The sequence below is a fragment of the Rosa rugosa genome, chromosome 3, assembly GCF_958449725.1.
Source record: "Rosa rugosa chromosome 3, drRosRugo1.1, whole genome shotgun sequence".
In the NCBI taxonomy this organism is placed as follows: domain Eukaryota; kingdom Viridiplantae; phylum Streptophyta; class Magnoliopsida; order Rosales; family Rosaceae; genus Rosa; species Rosa rugosa.
The window spans coordinates 45187756-45203092 of record NC_084822.1 but is presented as its reverse complement, the minus strand read 5'-3'; the positions used below and the strand labels follow the sequence as shown (position 1 = coordinate 45203092).

The 15337-nt window shown below is 37.2% G+C and overlaps 1 protein-coding gene and 1 long non-coding RNA gene across 6 annotated transcripts; one reads left to right on the top strand and one right to left on the bottom strand.

The window, feature by feature from the left end:
* The first annotated feature begins 5545 nt into the window (after positions 1 to 5545).
* Positions 5546 to 8499, top strand: LOC133740778 (uncharacterized). Of its 5 annotated transcripts, none has more exons than XR_009861415.1 (9): positions 5546 to 5704; positions 5805 to 5931; positions 6360 to 6529; positions 6614 to 6661; positions 6761 to 6936; positions 7043 to 7129; positions 7358 to 7465; positions 7559 to 7653; positions 7877 to 8499. It is a non-coding gene; the product is annotated as an uncharacterized LOC133740778 (long non-coding RNA). The 5 variants fall into 5 exon arrangements; XR_009861416.1 differs by having other exon boundaries at positions 5548 to 5704; positions 6761 to 7129; positions 7877 to 7951; positions 8272 to 8499; XR_009861414.1 differs by having other exon boundaries at positions 5548 to 5704; positions 6437 to 6529; positions 6761 to 7129.
* Positions 8500 to 9592: 1093 nt separating this feature from the next.
* Positions 9593 to 11562, bottom strand: LOC133740077 (uncharacterized). Its single transcript, XM_062167925.1, has 3 exons — positions 11543 to 11562; positions 11315 to 11437; positions 9593 to 10588 (listed from the first exon to the last, which is right to left on the bottom strand). The coding sequence occupies exon 3, from the start codon at positions 10356 to 10358 to the stop codon at positions 9858 to 9860; it is 501 nt and encodes a 166-aa protein (XP_062023909.1). The 5' UTR covers positions 10359 to 10588; positions 11315 to 11437; positions 11543 to 11562; the 3' UTR covers positions 9593 to 9857.
* Between the last annotated feature and the right edge of the window lie 3775 nt (positions 11563 to 15337).

Below are 15337 nucleotides of genomic sequence, written 5' to 3'. Positions count from 1 at the left end.
TGTGAAGAGGAGCAGTATTCAGAAACTCATTTACCTATCAATATAATTTCTCAATAATGAGAAATATGGATTCTATTTATTTCATGTGGGATAAATTACGAGAGTTACCAAGAAAACTGGTTCGTCTCACATCCATGATAAAAGCTTGATTCTTATTTCTTCCCTCTCGTGAATCATAGCAATATCAGAGAATTATCATATAAATTGGCTCATCTCACATCCACAACAGCAGAAGTTCAATTCTTACTTTCCTCCTCCCATAAATCAAAGTAATATCAGACGATTACCAAGGACTTGCAACTCATCTCACATCCACAACAAGACTTCTATTCTTAGTTTCCTCTCATGGACTCCCGCCATGACTCAAATAAAGTAACATCAATAGAAGAGAATGGGTTTTTGTCCATTTACCCCATTTTTAGAGATTTTTTTCTCACTTACCCCATTAAGTTTTTTTAATTACCTCTTACTCAAAACACTCTAAGGAGGTCTTCCCTAATACCCCATTAAGATTTTTTTTTTGTTTTTAAATTTTTTTTTAATACCATTTTACCCTCACGCCTTTGTTACTTAGAGAGAGAGAGAGAAAATGGAAGAGAGAGAAACCATGGAAGACTTCGCCGGAGCTCGGTCACTGGCCGCCGGAGTCCGATCACCGGCCGTCGGAATCCGGTCAACTTCGCCGGAATCCGGTCAACTTTCGCCGGATTCTGGTTACCGGTCGTCGGATTTCTATCATCGGCCGCCGGATTCCGGTCACCGTCTGCCGCCCACCGGCATTTGTTGAAAATCTCACCGGAAAGTTTTTTTGCACCCAATAGACATCTATCGCCCCTAATAGAGGAGCAATAGAGGTCTATTGCCCCCTAATAGACATCTATTGCCCCCCAATAGATGACTATCAGCCCTGTATTGCCCCCCAATAGACGTCTATTGCCCCCCAAATCCCCAATAGGACTTTCAGTCGCAAGAATGAGAACTAATCTCCCTAAATTTAGACAAGGGTTAAATACTGTTTAGTCCCTGTACTTTGCCTCTCTCATCGTTTCAGTCCCTGACATTCTATTTTAATCTAAAAACTCCCTGATCTCACAATTTCCCTCTAATAGGTCCCTTCCGCGTCAAATTAGGAGTTGGTTTTAGGTGAAATGTCCAATATACCCCTATGTTATTTCTTTTTCCTTTTTAATTTCTTTTTTTTTCTTTTTCCTTTTTAATTTCTTTTTTTGCTTTTTTTCCTTTTTTCTTTTTTTCTTTTTCCTTTTTAATGACCATCATATCCTGCTGCATCAGTAGCGCCACGTCGGCGAACCAATCCAGATCGACCCGAAACCTCAATTATTGTTCTCCACGCCGGCGGCCATTTTTCTTTTCCATCACTATTCTTCTTCTTCACTTCTGGATTTAGTCAACTTAGCCATCAAAAACCACCATTTCAACCAGACCCAAAATCCAAATCACCATTTTGAGCAAGACCCAAAAACCTCAGTGAAAAAATGGTAGTTTTCAGTGAAAAGTTTCCAAATTGAGGCCTGATGTGGAGAGAGAAAGTGGGATTTGAGTAGGAGAGAGAGAAGTAGGTTGTGAAAACAAGAGAGGAGTGGTTGAGCGGCGAATTTCCGAGCTGATTGGGATCTGCTTATGTTTGAGAGATGGCGTCAGTGACGATTGAGACAAGGGCGGATCCGCTAAGAGACAACGGAGGGAGATGGCTTCAGAGAAGGTGAAGAAGTGATTGATCAGCTCCTAGCCTCTTGCTTTTGCTAGATGTCCATCTATACACCGCCAAGCTAGGTCTTTGCTGGGTTTGGTTTCAATTTGGGGAGAGAAACAGATGGGTTGTGGAGTTTGATCGGAATGAGATTGGTGGGTTGAGAAAGGAGGAAGTAGGGTGGGTTGAGGAAGGAGAAAGTAGGCCGAACGAAAAGAAAAAAAAAGGAAAAAAGAAATTAAAAAGGAACAAGAAAAAAAGAAGAAAAAGCAAAAAAGAAATTAAAAAGGAAAAAGAAAAAAGAAAAAAGAGAAATTAAAAAGGAAAAAAAGAAATTAAAAAGAAAAAAGAAATTAAATAGGAAAAAAAGAAATTAAAAAGGAAAAAGAAAAAAAAGGAAAAAAAGAAATTTAAAAGGAAAAAGAAATAACATAGGGATATATTGGACATTTCACCCAAGGTCAACTCCTAATTTGACGCGGAATAGACCTATTAAAGGGAAATTGTGAGATCATGGGGTTTTTAGATTAAATTAGAATGACAGGGACTGAAACGATGAGAGAGGCGAAGTACAGGGACTAAACAGTATTTAACCCTTTAGACAAATAAAACTTTGATTACAGAAAAAAAAAATAAAGAGATTACATCAATTTAAAACGTCTATTGCCCCCCAATAGCCGTTTATTGCCCCCTAATAGACCTTTAACAGGCCTCTATTGCCCCAATAGAACCTCTCTTTTTTTTTTCATTTTTCTTTCATTTTGGGCTTCTGCCCATAGTTGACTAAAAAAAAAAAAGTGATTTGGGCACCCAAAATTGATTTGCATCTCTCTTTCCAGTACCAGAAGAGCCGGTGATGATCCGGAGTAAAGCAACCTTACCCGGCGGCGAGGTTGATTGTGTCAGTACTCAATGCACCAAAAAATTGATTCCAGCGGCGACCCGGCCCTATCGCAGGCCAAGCCAGAGATGGTGGGGCACTCGGTGTCGTCGACAGAGGCCTGCCGTCGTTCCGCAAATCGTCCAATCCAAATTGGACGACGTGGTTCGTCGGAGGAAGAGAGAGAGGGCTTCCTGTTGGATTCGCTGGTTCTCGGATTGTGCACCTTCAGATCGTTGCTGGTTCTCGGATCGTGCAACTTCAGATAGTCGCTGGTTCTCAGATCGTGCACCTTCAGATCGTCGCTGGCTCGATCGTACCTTGTCTTTGATCGTCGTCTTCTTCTTCAACGGCGCAGGCGAGCTCGTAAAGTCTGCAATGGCGTCATTTCGGTTTGTAATGATACCATTGTGGTTTTGCCGGAGCTCCGGCGTTGATATCTCGGCGAGAGAGAGCAGATCAGAGAGAGAGAGAGAGAGATTGATGGCATGGATGCAGTTTCTCAATTATACGGAGGGTGAAATTGTCATTTTACTTGAAATTGGGTAAGCAGGAATAAAAATCTGTTGTTGGGGTAAGTGAGATAATTTTGGCCAATTTTGGTGTTTTGGGTCAAGGACCCGAATAGAATCGTCGACAATATATCAAACAAGCAAGGCATTGCATGCATGCATTAACGTTTCAATCTTAGCTATCATAACAAGGTTGATTGTGAAGTATAAATTGTCAAAGCGTTGTTTAAATAACATACATATATATATATATATATATACAGATCATATCTAGAGCGAGGCCTCGCTCTGAAATTAAAGTGAGAGGTTGGAGTTTAGGGTCACTTTTCGGTCTCATATCCACATCTCGACCGTTCAGTTTTTAGGTACTAATGTACAAATCATCTCTGCAAAATTTCAGCCAAATTAATGGTCGTTATATAAACGTACATATTTCAGCCAAACTAATGTATAGAAGGGCCCTGTATATATATATATAGGATTTTTCTCAGGTGAGGACGTTTGTCCCGAAATTTCGGTACGGATTTTCTGTTTTCAACCACTTTCCAGCCACATTTATACATCTTAATCGTTCAGTTTTTAGGTCCTAATGTATAGATCACCTCTGCAAAATTTCAGCCAATTTGGTGATCGTTAAGGCATCCAAAACTGCAATTTACACGAACGGACCGAATCTGTCGAACCGGAACCGTTCGTATTTATAATGATAAATTGCAGTTTTGGATGCCTTAACGATCACCAAATTGGCTAAAATTTTGCAGAGGTGATCTATACATTAGGACCTAAAAACTGAACGGTTAAGATGTGAAAATGTGACCGGAAATTGGGGGAAAACTGGAAATCCGTACCGTCCGCACCGTAGCCAGACTATATATATATATATATATATATATATATATATATATATATATATATTGTAGGTACATGTTTTGATTAACTTGGTGTGTTGGCATTCCATACAAAAACGGGAAAGTATCGTTGAGGTTAATGAGTTTAATATCTCTTATTCATTTAAAGATATTTTTCTGTGTGCCATATTGGATTATTGATTTCCCATATATTTTAAGGTTTGGTGTCCTTAATTATATATATTTTTTATTAACACAAAAAGATTGGTTTTTCCTTGTAGAAGGCGGATTAGGGTAAACAGCTGTCTTTGGTTGTTTTGGTGGACACGGCAGCTAAGTTTAGAAGGAGAAAAAACAGACGGCACATGAGAGAGAGGCTAGAGACGCAAGAATTTTTGTAGAGTCTTGCATGTTTGCTTGAGATTGAGTCTTCACAAAGAGTCAAAACACTTGGTCCATGTATAAGTGTTGTTGATCATGTTTTCATATGCTAAACAAACTCTCTTGAGATCAGTAGAGAGACTGTGAAGAAGGAAGAGCAAGCATTGGTCATCGTTCAAGTAGAAGGAGTTCAAGAAGATAGACAAACCGTGTGTTAGTTTTTGTCTAAACTTTATAGCTGAGCTAGTGCTATTCAAGTTTGTAAAAGAACATATCCTTTTGAATAAGATGATCATTGTTTTGGGTTCTCAAGAGTAAGAGCCCCGCAATGTGTTTAATCTCATATTTGAGGTTTTCACTGCGTAACCAAAATCTGGTGTTTAGTTTGTTATTTGGTTTCTGCTGCCCATTAAGGATTGATCAGTGCACTGCAATCCCATTTTCCAGAAAAACGTTTTATCCTTGTATTTTCATTTTGGCATCAGAGCGGGTTCTAAAGTTTTTTTAGTTGATCCGTGGTCAAGGTTGGAACGTGAATATAACAGAGCCTCTAGTTCTATAAATTGCCCGCCTTTGTTTGATGGTGAAGACTATTCACAATGGAAGATTATGATGAGTGCTTTTCTTTACTCTCAGGATGAAAACATGTGGAATGTTGTTGAGAATGGATGGGAACACCCAACAAAGGCAGAAGAGTCAAAGAAAGTGGAAGGGTCATCTGCAAGAATTCTTAAACCTAGGAAGGAGTGGACAGATGAGGAAGTTCGTGACAGAAATTGTGATTTTAAGGCTAGAAAATCCTTAGACACAGCTTTATCCAAGAATGAGAGGGTGAGAATTAATAAGCCATTGTGACACGGCTAAACAAGCATGGGATCTTCTTCAGGTCACTTATGAAGGAAATAAAAAGGTTAGAGGTCAGAAGCTTCAGAGACTCACTACAACAAATGTCCCCAATATATAGCACCCTTTTTTTGGGGACGAAAAAGGAAAAACTCATCAGTCACCATAGGAATAGTATCACACTGATATAAAAGATCAGTGAGGGTTTTTTTGTTGTCACTGTCATCAGTGGGAATGAGTACCAATTTAGTAAAAATTAAGTAAAAATATGATTATTTAATAAGACAAGCCCACTGTATCGGTGTGTATACCCACTAACACGGCGTCCAATGCATCTCTCCTCCCTATTTACCACAAAAACTAATCTCTCTCTCTTCAATCCTCATATTTTTGACATTGAAGTTTTTCTTCTTCTCCTCTCTCACTATGCTGCCGTTCCGGGTTTCTTTCCTTCGATTCGTTTTATCTACTGCGGATCCACCAAATTTATCGGGGAACTAGCTGCACCGATGAAGAAGGAGTTGCAGAGGTATTAACTTTGAGTTTTTTGATTTTGTTTTGACATCTGAATACTTAATTAGGGTAAAGTAATTGCAGAGATACTTACTTTCCCCATTTTTGATTTATAGCTTTTGGTTGTTTGACATCGTTTTGAACCTGGAAGGCTCAGATCTACAAAAGCCCCCAAATTCCCAGGTTCGATATCGCCGGATACACAACACGCGTCACCGTCCCCTTTACTTTTAAGGCCTTAAGGTGAATGATTGAGGACTATTCATAATCAGTAGCTTGCTAACATACCCGATCTATCAATTTATGGCTTTTCTGAGTCTTATGTGGTGGGATTTTGTTAATTTTCAGTTTGGGTGTTTTATTAAGTTCTGAATTGTGAAATTTGAATCTTTTGGGGCTAGTTTAGTTTTTTGAATGCTTCTTTAGGATCAACATTGTTTGAGTTGTTTGATTTTCCCAAATTCATGATTGAAATATTAGGTTACTGATTGACTTGTCTTGATTTGGTTTATTTCAGTTCAGTAGTATCAAAATTCAAAGTTTACATTGTTATTCTACTATACTTGTGATCTTTATTGATGTGTTCTTGTATCAACAATAGCTAGCTAGTAATATTTGGTATTTCTAATAATACAATAGCTCTCAAGTAATATTTGGTATTTCTAATACAGTAGCTCTCAGCCTCTATTGGTAATTACTTTCATGCGCGCGTACTCCTTGCTTAACATATCTGAGTCTTCTTCATCAGAGTTGGTCCACTATTGATATTAACCTTGGGCTGAGGTATCTCTTTAGTAACAAAGACATCTTCTTCATGGAGTTGAGTTCCAATGCTTCTGATGTAAGCTTGCTTTGACTTTTTATATATATTTATAAAATGTTTTCTTGGAAACCTTGCATGAATTACATACCAAATTTATTTCAGGTGCTATACAAGATTAGATTCCTTTCCCTCACATATAAGGAAATTCAGGTTAGTTGATGTTCCTTGCATTGCTTTAACATTAGGAAGTGTGCTACTAGATGACATGTTATTCAGCATTGTTCATTGATTTACAAAAAAAAAATGCAGATTAAATTAGACCAAGAGAGAGAATCCTCTCCTATGTGACTAGATTACATGTATGACAAAGGAGGTGGCTTGATCAAGAACTTGGGAATTATAGCAAAATCTGGAACTTCATGTCTCTTTTGTTGTTATATTGAAGTTTACATTTGTTATCTATTTCGAATGCAATTGATGGAAAGGTAAAAGTTATTAGAACCTATTGTTTGTTTATTTGTCTTTAGTTTGTATAATAGTACTACTTTTGTGTGAGGACCTTGTTGATCTAGTTAAATTAATTAATTATAGTTTGCAAGGGTTGATGTTAAATATGAAGAGATAATTGAAGCAACCTCAACTGGCTCCAGTTCAATGATTTCCAAGATTGTTCAAATGGTTAGTGAACTTACTTTTACTCATGACACAAACAATTGTTTTGAGCAACCTTTCTTTTGTGCAAAAACACCAAGTCATTGAGGATATTTATGTATCTGTGCAAGGAAAATCTCTTTCTTTTGTTTATTTTTCATGGGAAGGGGATTGCAATGCAGGAAGTTTTATGATTGATATCTTAATCAGTTAGCATCTTTACTCATTAGAGAGTACCTGCATTTCATTTGTCAGGTTGAGGATGCTCAAGGCCATGAAGCACCAATAGAAGGGCTTACTGATTCAATAGCTGGATCTTTTGTATACAGTATAATGACTCTCAGCTACAATATTTGGTTTTTGGTATGTGGTTATTTTTCTTTCACGTAATACAAGTGTTTACAAAAATGTCATTGTGGTGAACTTGAAGTTTTGGATAATTGTAAATGTCAACAGAAACAAAGGGAGGTGGAATCAGAAAGGATAGAGAAGATGCCGGAGGAACATGCAGCTGTGAACCTGCATTCTAACTGTGCTCGAGGCTCGACATGGTAAAATATTCCATCTACTAACTTTGATTTTCCTTTTTGTCTGCATGCCGTCAATTTCAATTTGTCTGCATGACTGTTGTTAATACTTGTAAACATGTGCAGTGCATTTGCTGTTGCATATGTGCTTAAAATGTGTCTGACATGGTTAATATGAAGCTTATTTTTAGGCAAGTAATTGAATACCACCACTTAAAGTAATGCTTTGTTGTTTTTATGCATGCAGAACATCACTGGCAGATTCATTGGCAGATATGGTATGATTGTAGAAAAGAATACATCTACCTTTGTTTTCTTTAAGGTACTAACTTCTACATATAAATGTGTTGGGATAGTGATTTAGACTGTTGCTTGAAAGTGGCTATTAGTTGTCGATTGTTTGGTTTGGGGCTGGTATATTATTCTGAGTATCTTGTTTTGCTATCAATGTGGAGTTTTATAATCCTCGTGTACAAGAACTCATTATTTTCCTTCTTGGCATGGACAAGAACTCATTATTTTCCTTCTTGGCATCTACAATTTACAGATAGTGATCTACAATGCTTGAAGATTTACAGAATTGCTACTTGCTAGATAATACTTCACATTGCAAAATTTAATTCTTGTTTTCTAGAACTTCAGGTACTGTGAGCACGTTGCCATTTTCTTTGAAAGAGTTTGTCCATATCAAAGAAGGGTTGCAGTTGTGGAGAAGAAATTTTGTTGTCTCTGGATGTAATGAATTATTTTGAGTTCGTGAATTTGTTGTATGATGCATTTTTTAATATAGTATACAGTACATGAAATGTAGAGGTGCCAAATACTAGTATTTGGCACCTATTTTTTTATTCCAGTTTAATGATTTTGCCACTGGTATCAGTGGAATTCCGAAGCCACTGATATTTGGATCAGTTGCTTTGGCACTGATTTGGATGCAATTTTGCTTTGGTTAAAGGCATCACACTGATAATTTAACAGTGTGCTTAGTCCCATTAGCACCTGCAATAGAGGGGACTGATTTCCCATTAGTGGCTGCATAGTGGCTAATGCCATCAGCCACTCTTATCAGTATGCTTTGTCCCAATAGGGACTAATTCAAAACAGTGTGCTTTGGGGACATTTGTTGTAGTGACTTGTCTTAGAATTTGAGAACATGCAAATGGGGGAGGATGAATCAATAGATGACTTTCATGCTCGTCTTATGTACGTGACAAGTCAGTGTCACAGTCTTGGTGATCCTTTTGAAGAGCATCGGATTGTCAAGAAAATTCTTAGGTCTCTTTCATCAAAGTTTCAATCCAAACAGACAGCTATAGAGGAGACTCAAGACCTGGACACCTATTCTCTTGACAAACTGATAGGTAATCTCAAAACCTTTGAGATGAGGATCAAGCCTGACACGCCCAAAATAGACGCTCAACTTAACCCTGCAAAATTGTAGTTGTTAGTATAGAATAAGTAGGGATCGTTCAAGCCGGGGATTGAGGGTACACAAGTAATTACATAAAGAATCACAGTATGAATATAAGTATGTACGAAAATAATGAAAGAATGTATGAACAATAAATTATAAAAAGGGGGGTTTTGGGTTTTATAACGCAGAAATTAAAGTAAAACATATAAACAATGCGGGGTTTACAATGATATGAATGAAGATGTTAGAGATTCGGAAATCCACCACCAAAACATGCTCGAGACAAATTTATTATCCTAGTTTCAATTACCAAGTCATGAAAATGTTCCAATCAAGAACAAACCATGAAAACATGCATAAGTTCTTATTACTCTCTTAGATTACTTAAGCAAGATGAACGCACCATTACTAAGCCTTTAGAATAAACAATCAAGGTATAGAATGCTATCCCATCAACAATTTATTCTAAGCATTAACAGTGGCGGATCCAGGATCCTAGAAGTGTCTAGGCTAATTAGAAGTGCACAATTTTTTTTTTTTGTTGAGGTTTGGAACCCAGTGGGAGACTCATCCTCACGCCTTTATAATTTTTAATCAAAACATACAACGGAGGGGACATAAAACCAAACCCCGTAAATTAAAAATTACAAGCATACATTTGTTGTAAAATAACAATAAACTAACTAAATCGTACCCTCCGAGGCCCACTCACTTCAAACTCAACAATCACAGAATCATTATCAATGCTATCGGCCAATTCTTTTTCGATGTAGAGAACCATCAAATCATCAAGAAACTCATCTTCCATCTTATTTCAAAGTTTGTTTTTTATGATATTTATAGATGAAAATGCTCTCTCTGTTGTTGCTGTAGAAACTGGCAGAGTTAGAACAAGACAAATCAATCTATAAATCATAGGAAAGAATGCTGACTTTCTTGATTGAACTAACCGCCGACACAAATCAGACACAGTAGTTGTGTTGGCAAATCTTGGATCCCTCTGAATATCTGTTAGAAAAAACCCACACTCCATATCTAGAACAAGCATATCATATGATGTAAAATCTTGAGGATAAAACCTCAAAGCAAGATTTTTAACATCTTCATATTTAAATGATCGAAAGTTATCACGTGGATCAAATGTAGCACTAAGAACAAGGATCTCTAACGAATCATCTGTAAATCTACTATCCAACTCTGCCAACTGAAAGTCTATCACAGCATTAAGTATATTGATCCGATAATAATGCTCATTTATAATATTTTGTTTACAAGCCCTTATACCTTTCTTGTAAGGAGCAGACATATATGGCATAATAATATCAAACAAGAAACAAGGGAAGCAAAATGCTTTGTCCAACTCTTCAGAATACTCAAGCCAAGACCATTCTTTGAACCACTTGGGACTAAATCTTCGACCTTGACCTCCGTCAAATGAAGATGGGTAACTACTTAAGTGGGGTTGATACGGTCCTAAGACCACATAAGCTCTTCGAATATTGTCACGCTCATTCAAAGGGTACTTGCATATTGGACGCCGTATTCCTGGATCACGTTCAAGGGAAGCAAAATCAAAACTTTCTTCTCTTTCAATTCTTTCATTACGACACTCTTCTAGTGGAATAGATGGAGAAGGGTTTAAAGGGACATCATTAACAGAATTATCAATCACATTTCTACTCCCACTCCCACTCCCATCGACACTATCACTTGATGGAGTATCATTTGCAAACCATGACAGAAGATTTTTGTACCTCTTGGGTTTCCGGTGATCCGACATTATATTCAATACCTATAATATTATATAAATACCACCATTAAAATTATATATATCTATATTTTAGACATAACAAAGCATTCAAGTCGGCAAGTCACAATAATTAAACAATGAAACCAAGCTGCAGCATTTAAACAATTATATAATATTGATTACCAATTTACCATCATTAATTCATTATATTCAAGTCGGCAACGGCAAGTCACAGAGTAAGGAATGAATTAAACCATGAAACCAATTAACCAAATAAGCAATAAGGAATGAATTAAACCATGAAACCAATTAACCAAATAAGCAATAATAGACCCAGAAATGGCAAGTCACAGAGTAAGTAATGAATTAAACCATGAAACCAATTAACCTGTAGTTCAATAATAGACCCAGAAACGGCAAGTCACAAATCAACTAATCAAATCAACTAAACCAATTAACCAAATAACCAACGGCAAGTCACAAATCAACTAAAGATGTGGATAGACTCAATACCCAGTTACCCAGAAATCCAGATTCACAGCAAGTCAGCAACAAGCCAACAACTCGCTCCGTCGCTCGCCAACTCCAGTAAAACCAGTAAACCCAGAACCAGTAAACGCACAAACGCACAAAAGCAGGTCTGCCTACAAAACCAGTAAACCACAAACCCAGAAATTTAGAGTAGATTCATGGGATTTCCCCAAATTGAAATTTAAATCTCCATGAAGATGAAGATAGAGTAATTGTACCTGTTAAGTAGGGATCCCCAAATCGGATTGTGGGTTCACGGAGATTTCCGGCGGCGGTTTGTGGGAGTATTCAATCCTTCACTTCAACTGACCTAGTGAGTACTTGACTCAAGACCTGCTGCGGCCTGTGGGAGACTGGGAGTATGCGATTTCGGACTTCAAGTCTTCAACAGATACTTTTTTTTTTCTTTGGACTGGTATGGGCAATGGGCTGAAGGGACATATACTTAGGGGTTTTTGGGCCAAAATGTTGTCTGGGCTATAGCCCATAAAGCCTTCCATGTAGTTCCGCGCCTGAGCATTAATCACATGTGGAAGTTTGATCGAAACAAGTATGCAAAACTAGTGTGGAACGCCTACCTAGCATGCAATCCTTTTTATCTGGTTTCACCTATTGTCCTATAGGTTTTACTACCATTGAAACAAGCATTATTAACCGTTTAGGAGATTAAAGTTGACTGATCTAGCCCCACTCACATGATCATAATATTTTATGTGCGCATTCATAAAACATAAACATGCAAGAGTTATCTGTAAACCAAAACCAAATAAACAAATGTACAACAAAGTAGTTTCAAAACTAAGAATCAAAACCATGTCTTAGGGCTTCAAACCTCGCCCCTAACAAAAGTAATTTAGTTATACATTGTAGCAAAATAACATAGTATTATAAAATAGGGAAAAATAAAAAAGATGGTGGCGGAGGAACAAGTAAGAGAGGTAAAAGAGAAGGTGAAGGGTGCGGTTCTCTTCATTGTGTTGCAGAGGCTCTTTATATAGGAGATACACAACCCTAGTTTCCTTATTCAACTCTAGCTTGTAATTTGCTTGAGGTTTCCTTCGATTGATGCACAAATTAATTACTTTCAAGCCAATAAAATAATTCCATGTCATCAAGATTTGGAGATGATACTTGAGATTTGTATCCAAGTATCATTGGGGAAGCTTTTGAACGTCATAGACTCTAGAATCTTCATGTAAATATAAATTCCCGTCAAAAACCAGATTCACGCGCAGCTTGACCTTCCTGTACTAAATCGGCCATAACTTCTTCTAGAAATATGATATGGATGAACCGTAAAAAGCTGTGAAAACTAGACATCCGAGGATTTTCAACAATATAAAGATCATTATCTGGTTCGTTCTGAGCTGCTCTCAGTGCTCTGTCGAAGTTGACTGATCTGCACATGCAGATTTCCTGATTTCGCCTTTCATGCGTCTTTTCTCCTTTATTTTCTCCTTTACTCCACAAGAATCCTAAAACAATAAAACAAACATTAATACTTTCTATTAAGAGAAATAGCGTGACAAAATGCAAGGAAATATTAATATAAATATCGCACATTATGCTCCTATCAAAGCCCGAGAAAAAGGTAAAAAATATTGTTTTCTCTTCTGTTAAAAAGAAAGATTATATTGTTGATGATTCTGTGGATTTAGCTTTGTTGACAAAAGGGTTCAAAAAAATTTAAAAAAACAAAAACTTTTATGGAAACTCATCGAAAAATTTTCCTAACAAATCTAAATGCTTTGAGTGTGGTGGAATCGGACATCTTGCTGCCGATTGTGGCAACAAGAAATATAATTCACGTGGTAACAAGGCTTTAAAATCCACATGGAGTGATAGTGATGAAAGCTCTCAATCTGAGAATGAAGAGATAAATCTTGCTCTTACTTCCTCTCTTAATATTGATTTTTCTGATGGTTCTGACTTGGAAGATGATACTCTTGATGAAGAAACAAATGAAAAGTGTAAGCAATTGTATAATGCTTCCAAAATTGTTCTTCGAAAAAATAACAAACTTGAAGAAGAAATTGAATCTTTAAGAGTGGAAAAGATGAAAATTGAGCAAAAATTTGATACTTCTTTAAAAGAATGGGAAGAAGAACGCACTGACCTTGTTGATAAGATTAAAGTTTTGCAGAGTGAGGTCAAATCTCAAAATTGGGACAAGGAGCATGATGAGCTTATAAACAAAATCAAAATTTTGCAGGTTGAAGTCAAGGCTCAGTCTACTCTAAATGTTTCACTAACCCTTGAAAATGAGAAATTGCAGGATGAGCTACTCAAAGTCAAGGAAAGCTTCAACAAGTTCTCTATAGGGTATGAAAAGGTCTCCAAGATGATGGGCTTTGGTAAAACTCATGGCAACAAAGAAGGGTTAGGTTATGAAGGTGAGTCTTGCAAGCCTTTAACCTTTGTTAAAGGTGCGGAATGTGAAAGTTCATTGGATCAGTCACCAGCTTCAAATAACAATGATTCTGGTTCCAAGTTGCTTGCAAAATCAGAACCACGTGTGGCTCACCAAACACTTCAGAAAAGCTCCTCGGTAAGTCCTGACAAACTTTGTCAGCCCAGGTATATTCACAACTCCAAAAACTTTGTTCCTACTTGTCATTATTTTGGAAAATTAGGACACATACGTCCTAGATGCAATATGCTTCGCAAGGTTACTCAAAATCAGAGGAAAACAATGGGTATTAACTCACATGCCTCGTTGCAAGCTGAGTTGAAAGAGGGTCTGAATCTGATCGCCAAGATTGCAAAGCTGGCTTCAGTCCCCGTAGATTTGGAAACAAAAACAAAGCAGAAGCAAATCTGGATTAAAAAAGGTTCAAATAATCATTTTTCTGCTCATACAGATAATCTTGATAATATGCTTGAGCTTGCTTTCGTTCCTACTGAACAGAAATTGGCTAATTCGTTTACTAGGCCGTTAGACAGAACTTAATTTGAATTACTTAGAAGCACCATTGGTGGATGCTCTAAGTATTGATACTCTCACTTCTTTTGATCCATTTTGCATGCATTCATGGTGTATGTCTTCATGATAGTATAGGTGCATTTTCTTTACGTTTCTGCATTGTTAGGTTCAGTTTCTGGAAATTTAGGATTGAAAAATAGTGGTTTGTATCCCCGAGTATCTGATAGATTATTTTGAACTTAGATTGACAAGGGCCATACTCTTTTCCTTAAATATGTGTGCAATGTGGTGCCTAGCATGTTTTGAATTTGCTCTTGCATCACTCTGTAATTGTGAGCTTGAACAACATATTCTCTATCACTTTGAATCCTCACATGCACACATACTCTAAGTGGTGGTAAGTCATATTTGTTGGTTGGCCTGTTCTCAATTCTCATGTTCAAAATTATTCCTTATTTTTGCTGCTCCTTAAAAAAAAAAAAAAAAAAAAAGAGAATGGTTTATGGAGCATGGCCAGGCTATTTCCAAAGTAAACAGGCCTCGGTCGTGACGAACGATATGAGGATTGGGAAGAAACGGGAATGGTTTGGTCACCCCGGTGGATTGTGAGACTATTGACTCGAGTAGATGTGCTATGTGGGGTGTCCTTGTTACATCTAGTACCCTAAAGTCATCTGACTTGGGAGCTGCTGGCATAATACTCGTTACATGGGTCTTAGTCTTATTAAACAAAAAAAAAAAGTTATATATGTTGTGTGAAAGGCAAAAAGAAAAATTTCAAATCATGCCCACACGGTGCTATAAGGGGGAATAAAGTTTATATGCTTAAATGTGTTTCGTATGTGAGTTTTTCTTTTCAGGTTTCCACAACTATTTCACACCCCATCTTGAGATATGTTCACTCTACACCGCAAGAGGTATAGAATACTCGCTCATCCTCTATCTTACCTTGTGATTGTCAAAATCAATTCACTCGTGTGAACTTATTTTGTTGCACTCTTGTTTATGGTTAAGTGATATTGCTCTTGTTGGAAAAGCTATGCGAATTAAATATGTTCTTAGCATTTGGATACAAACCCACTCATTGTGT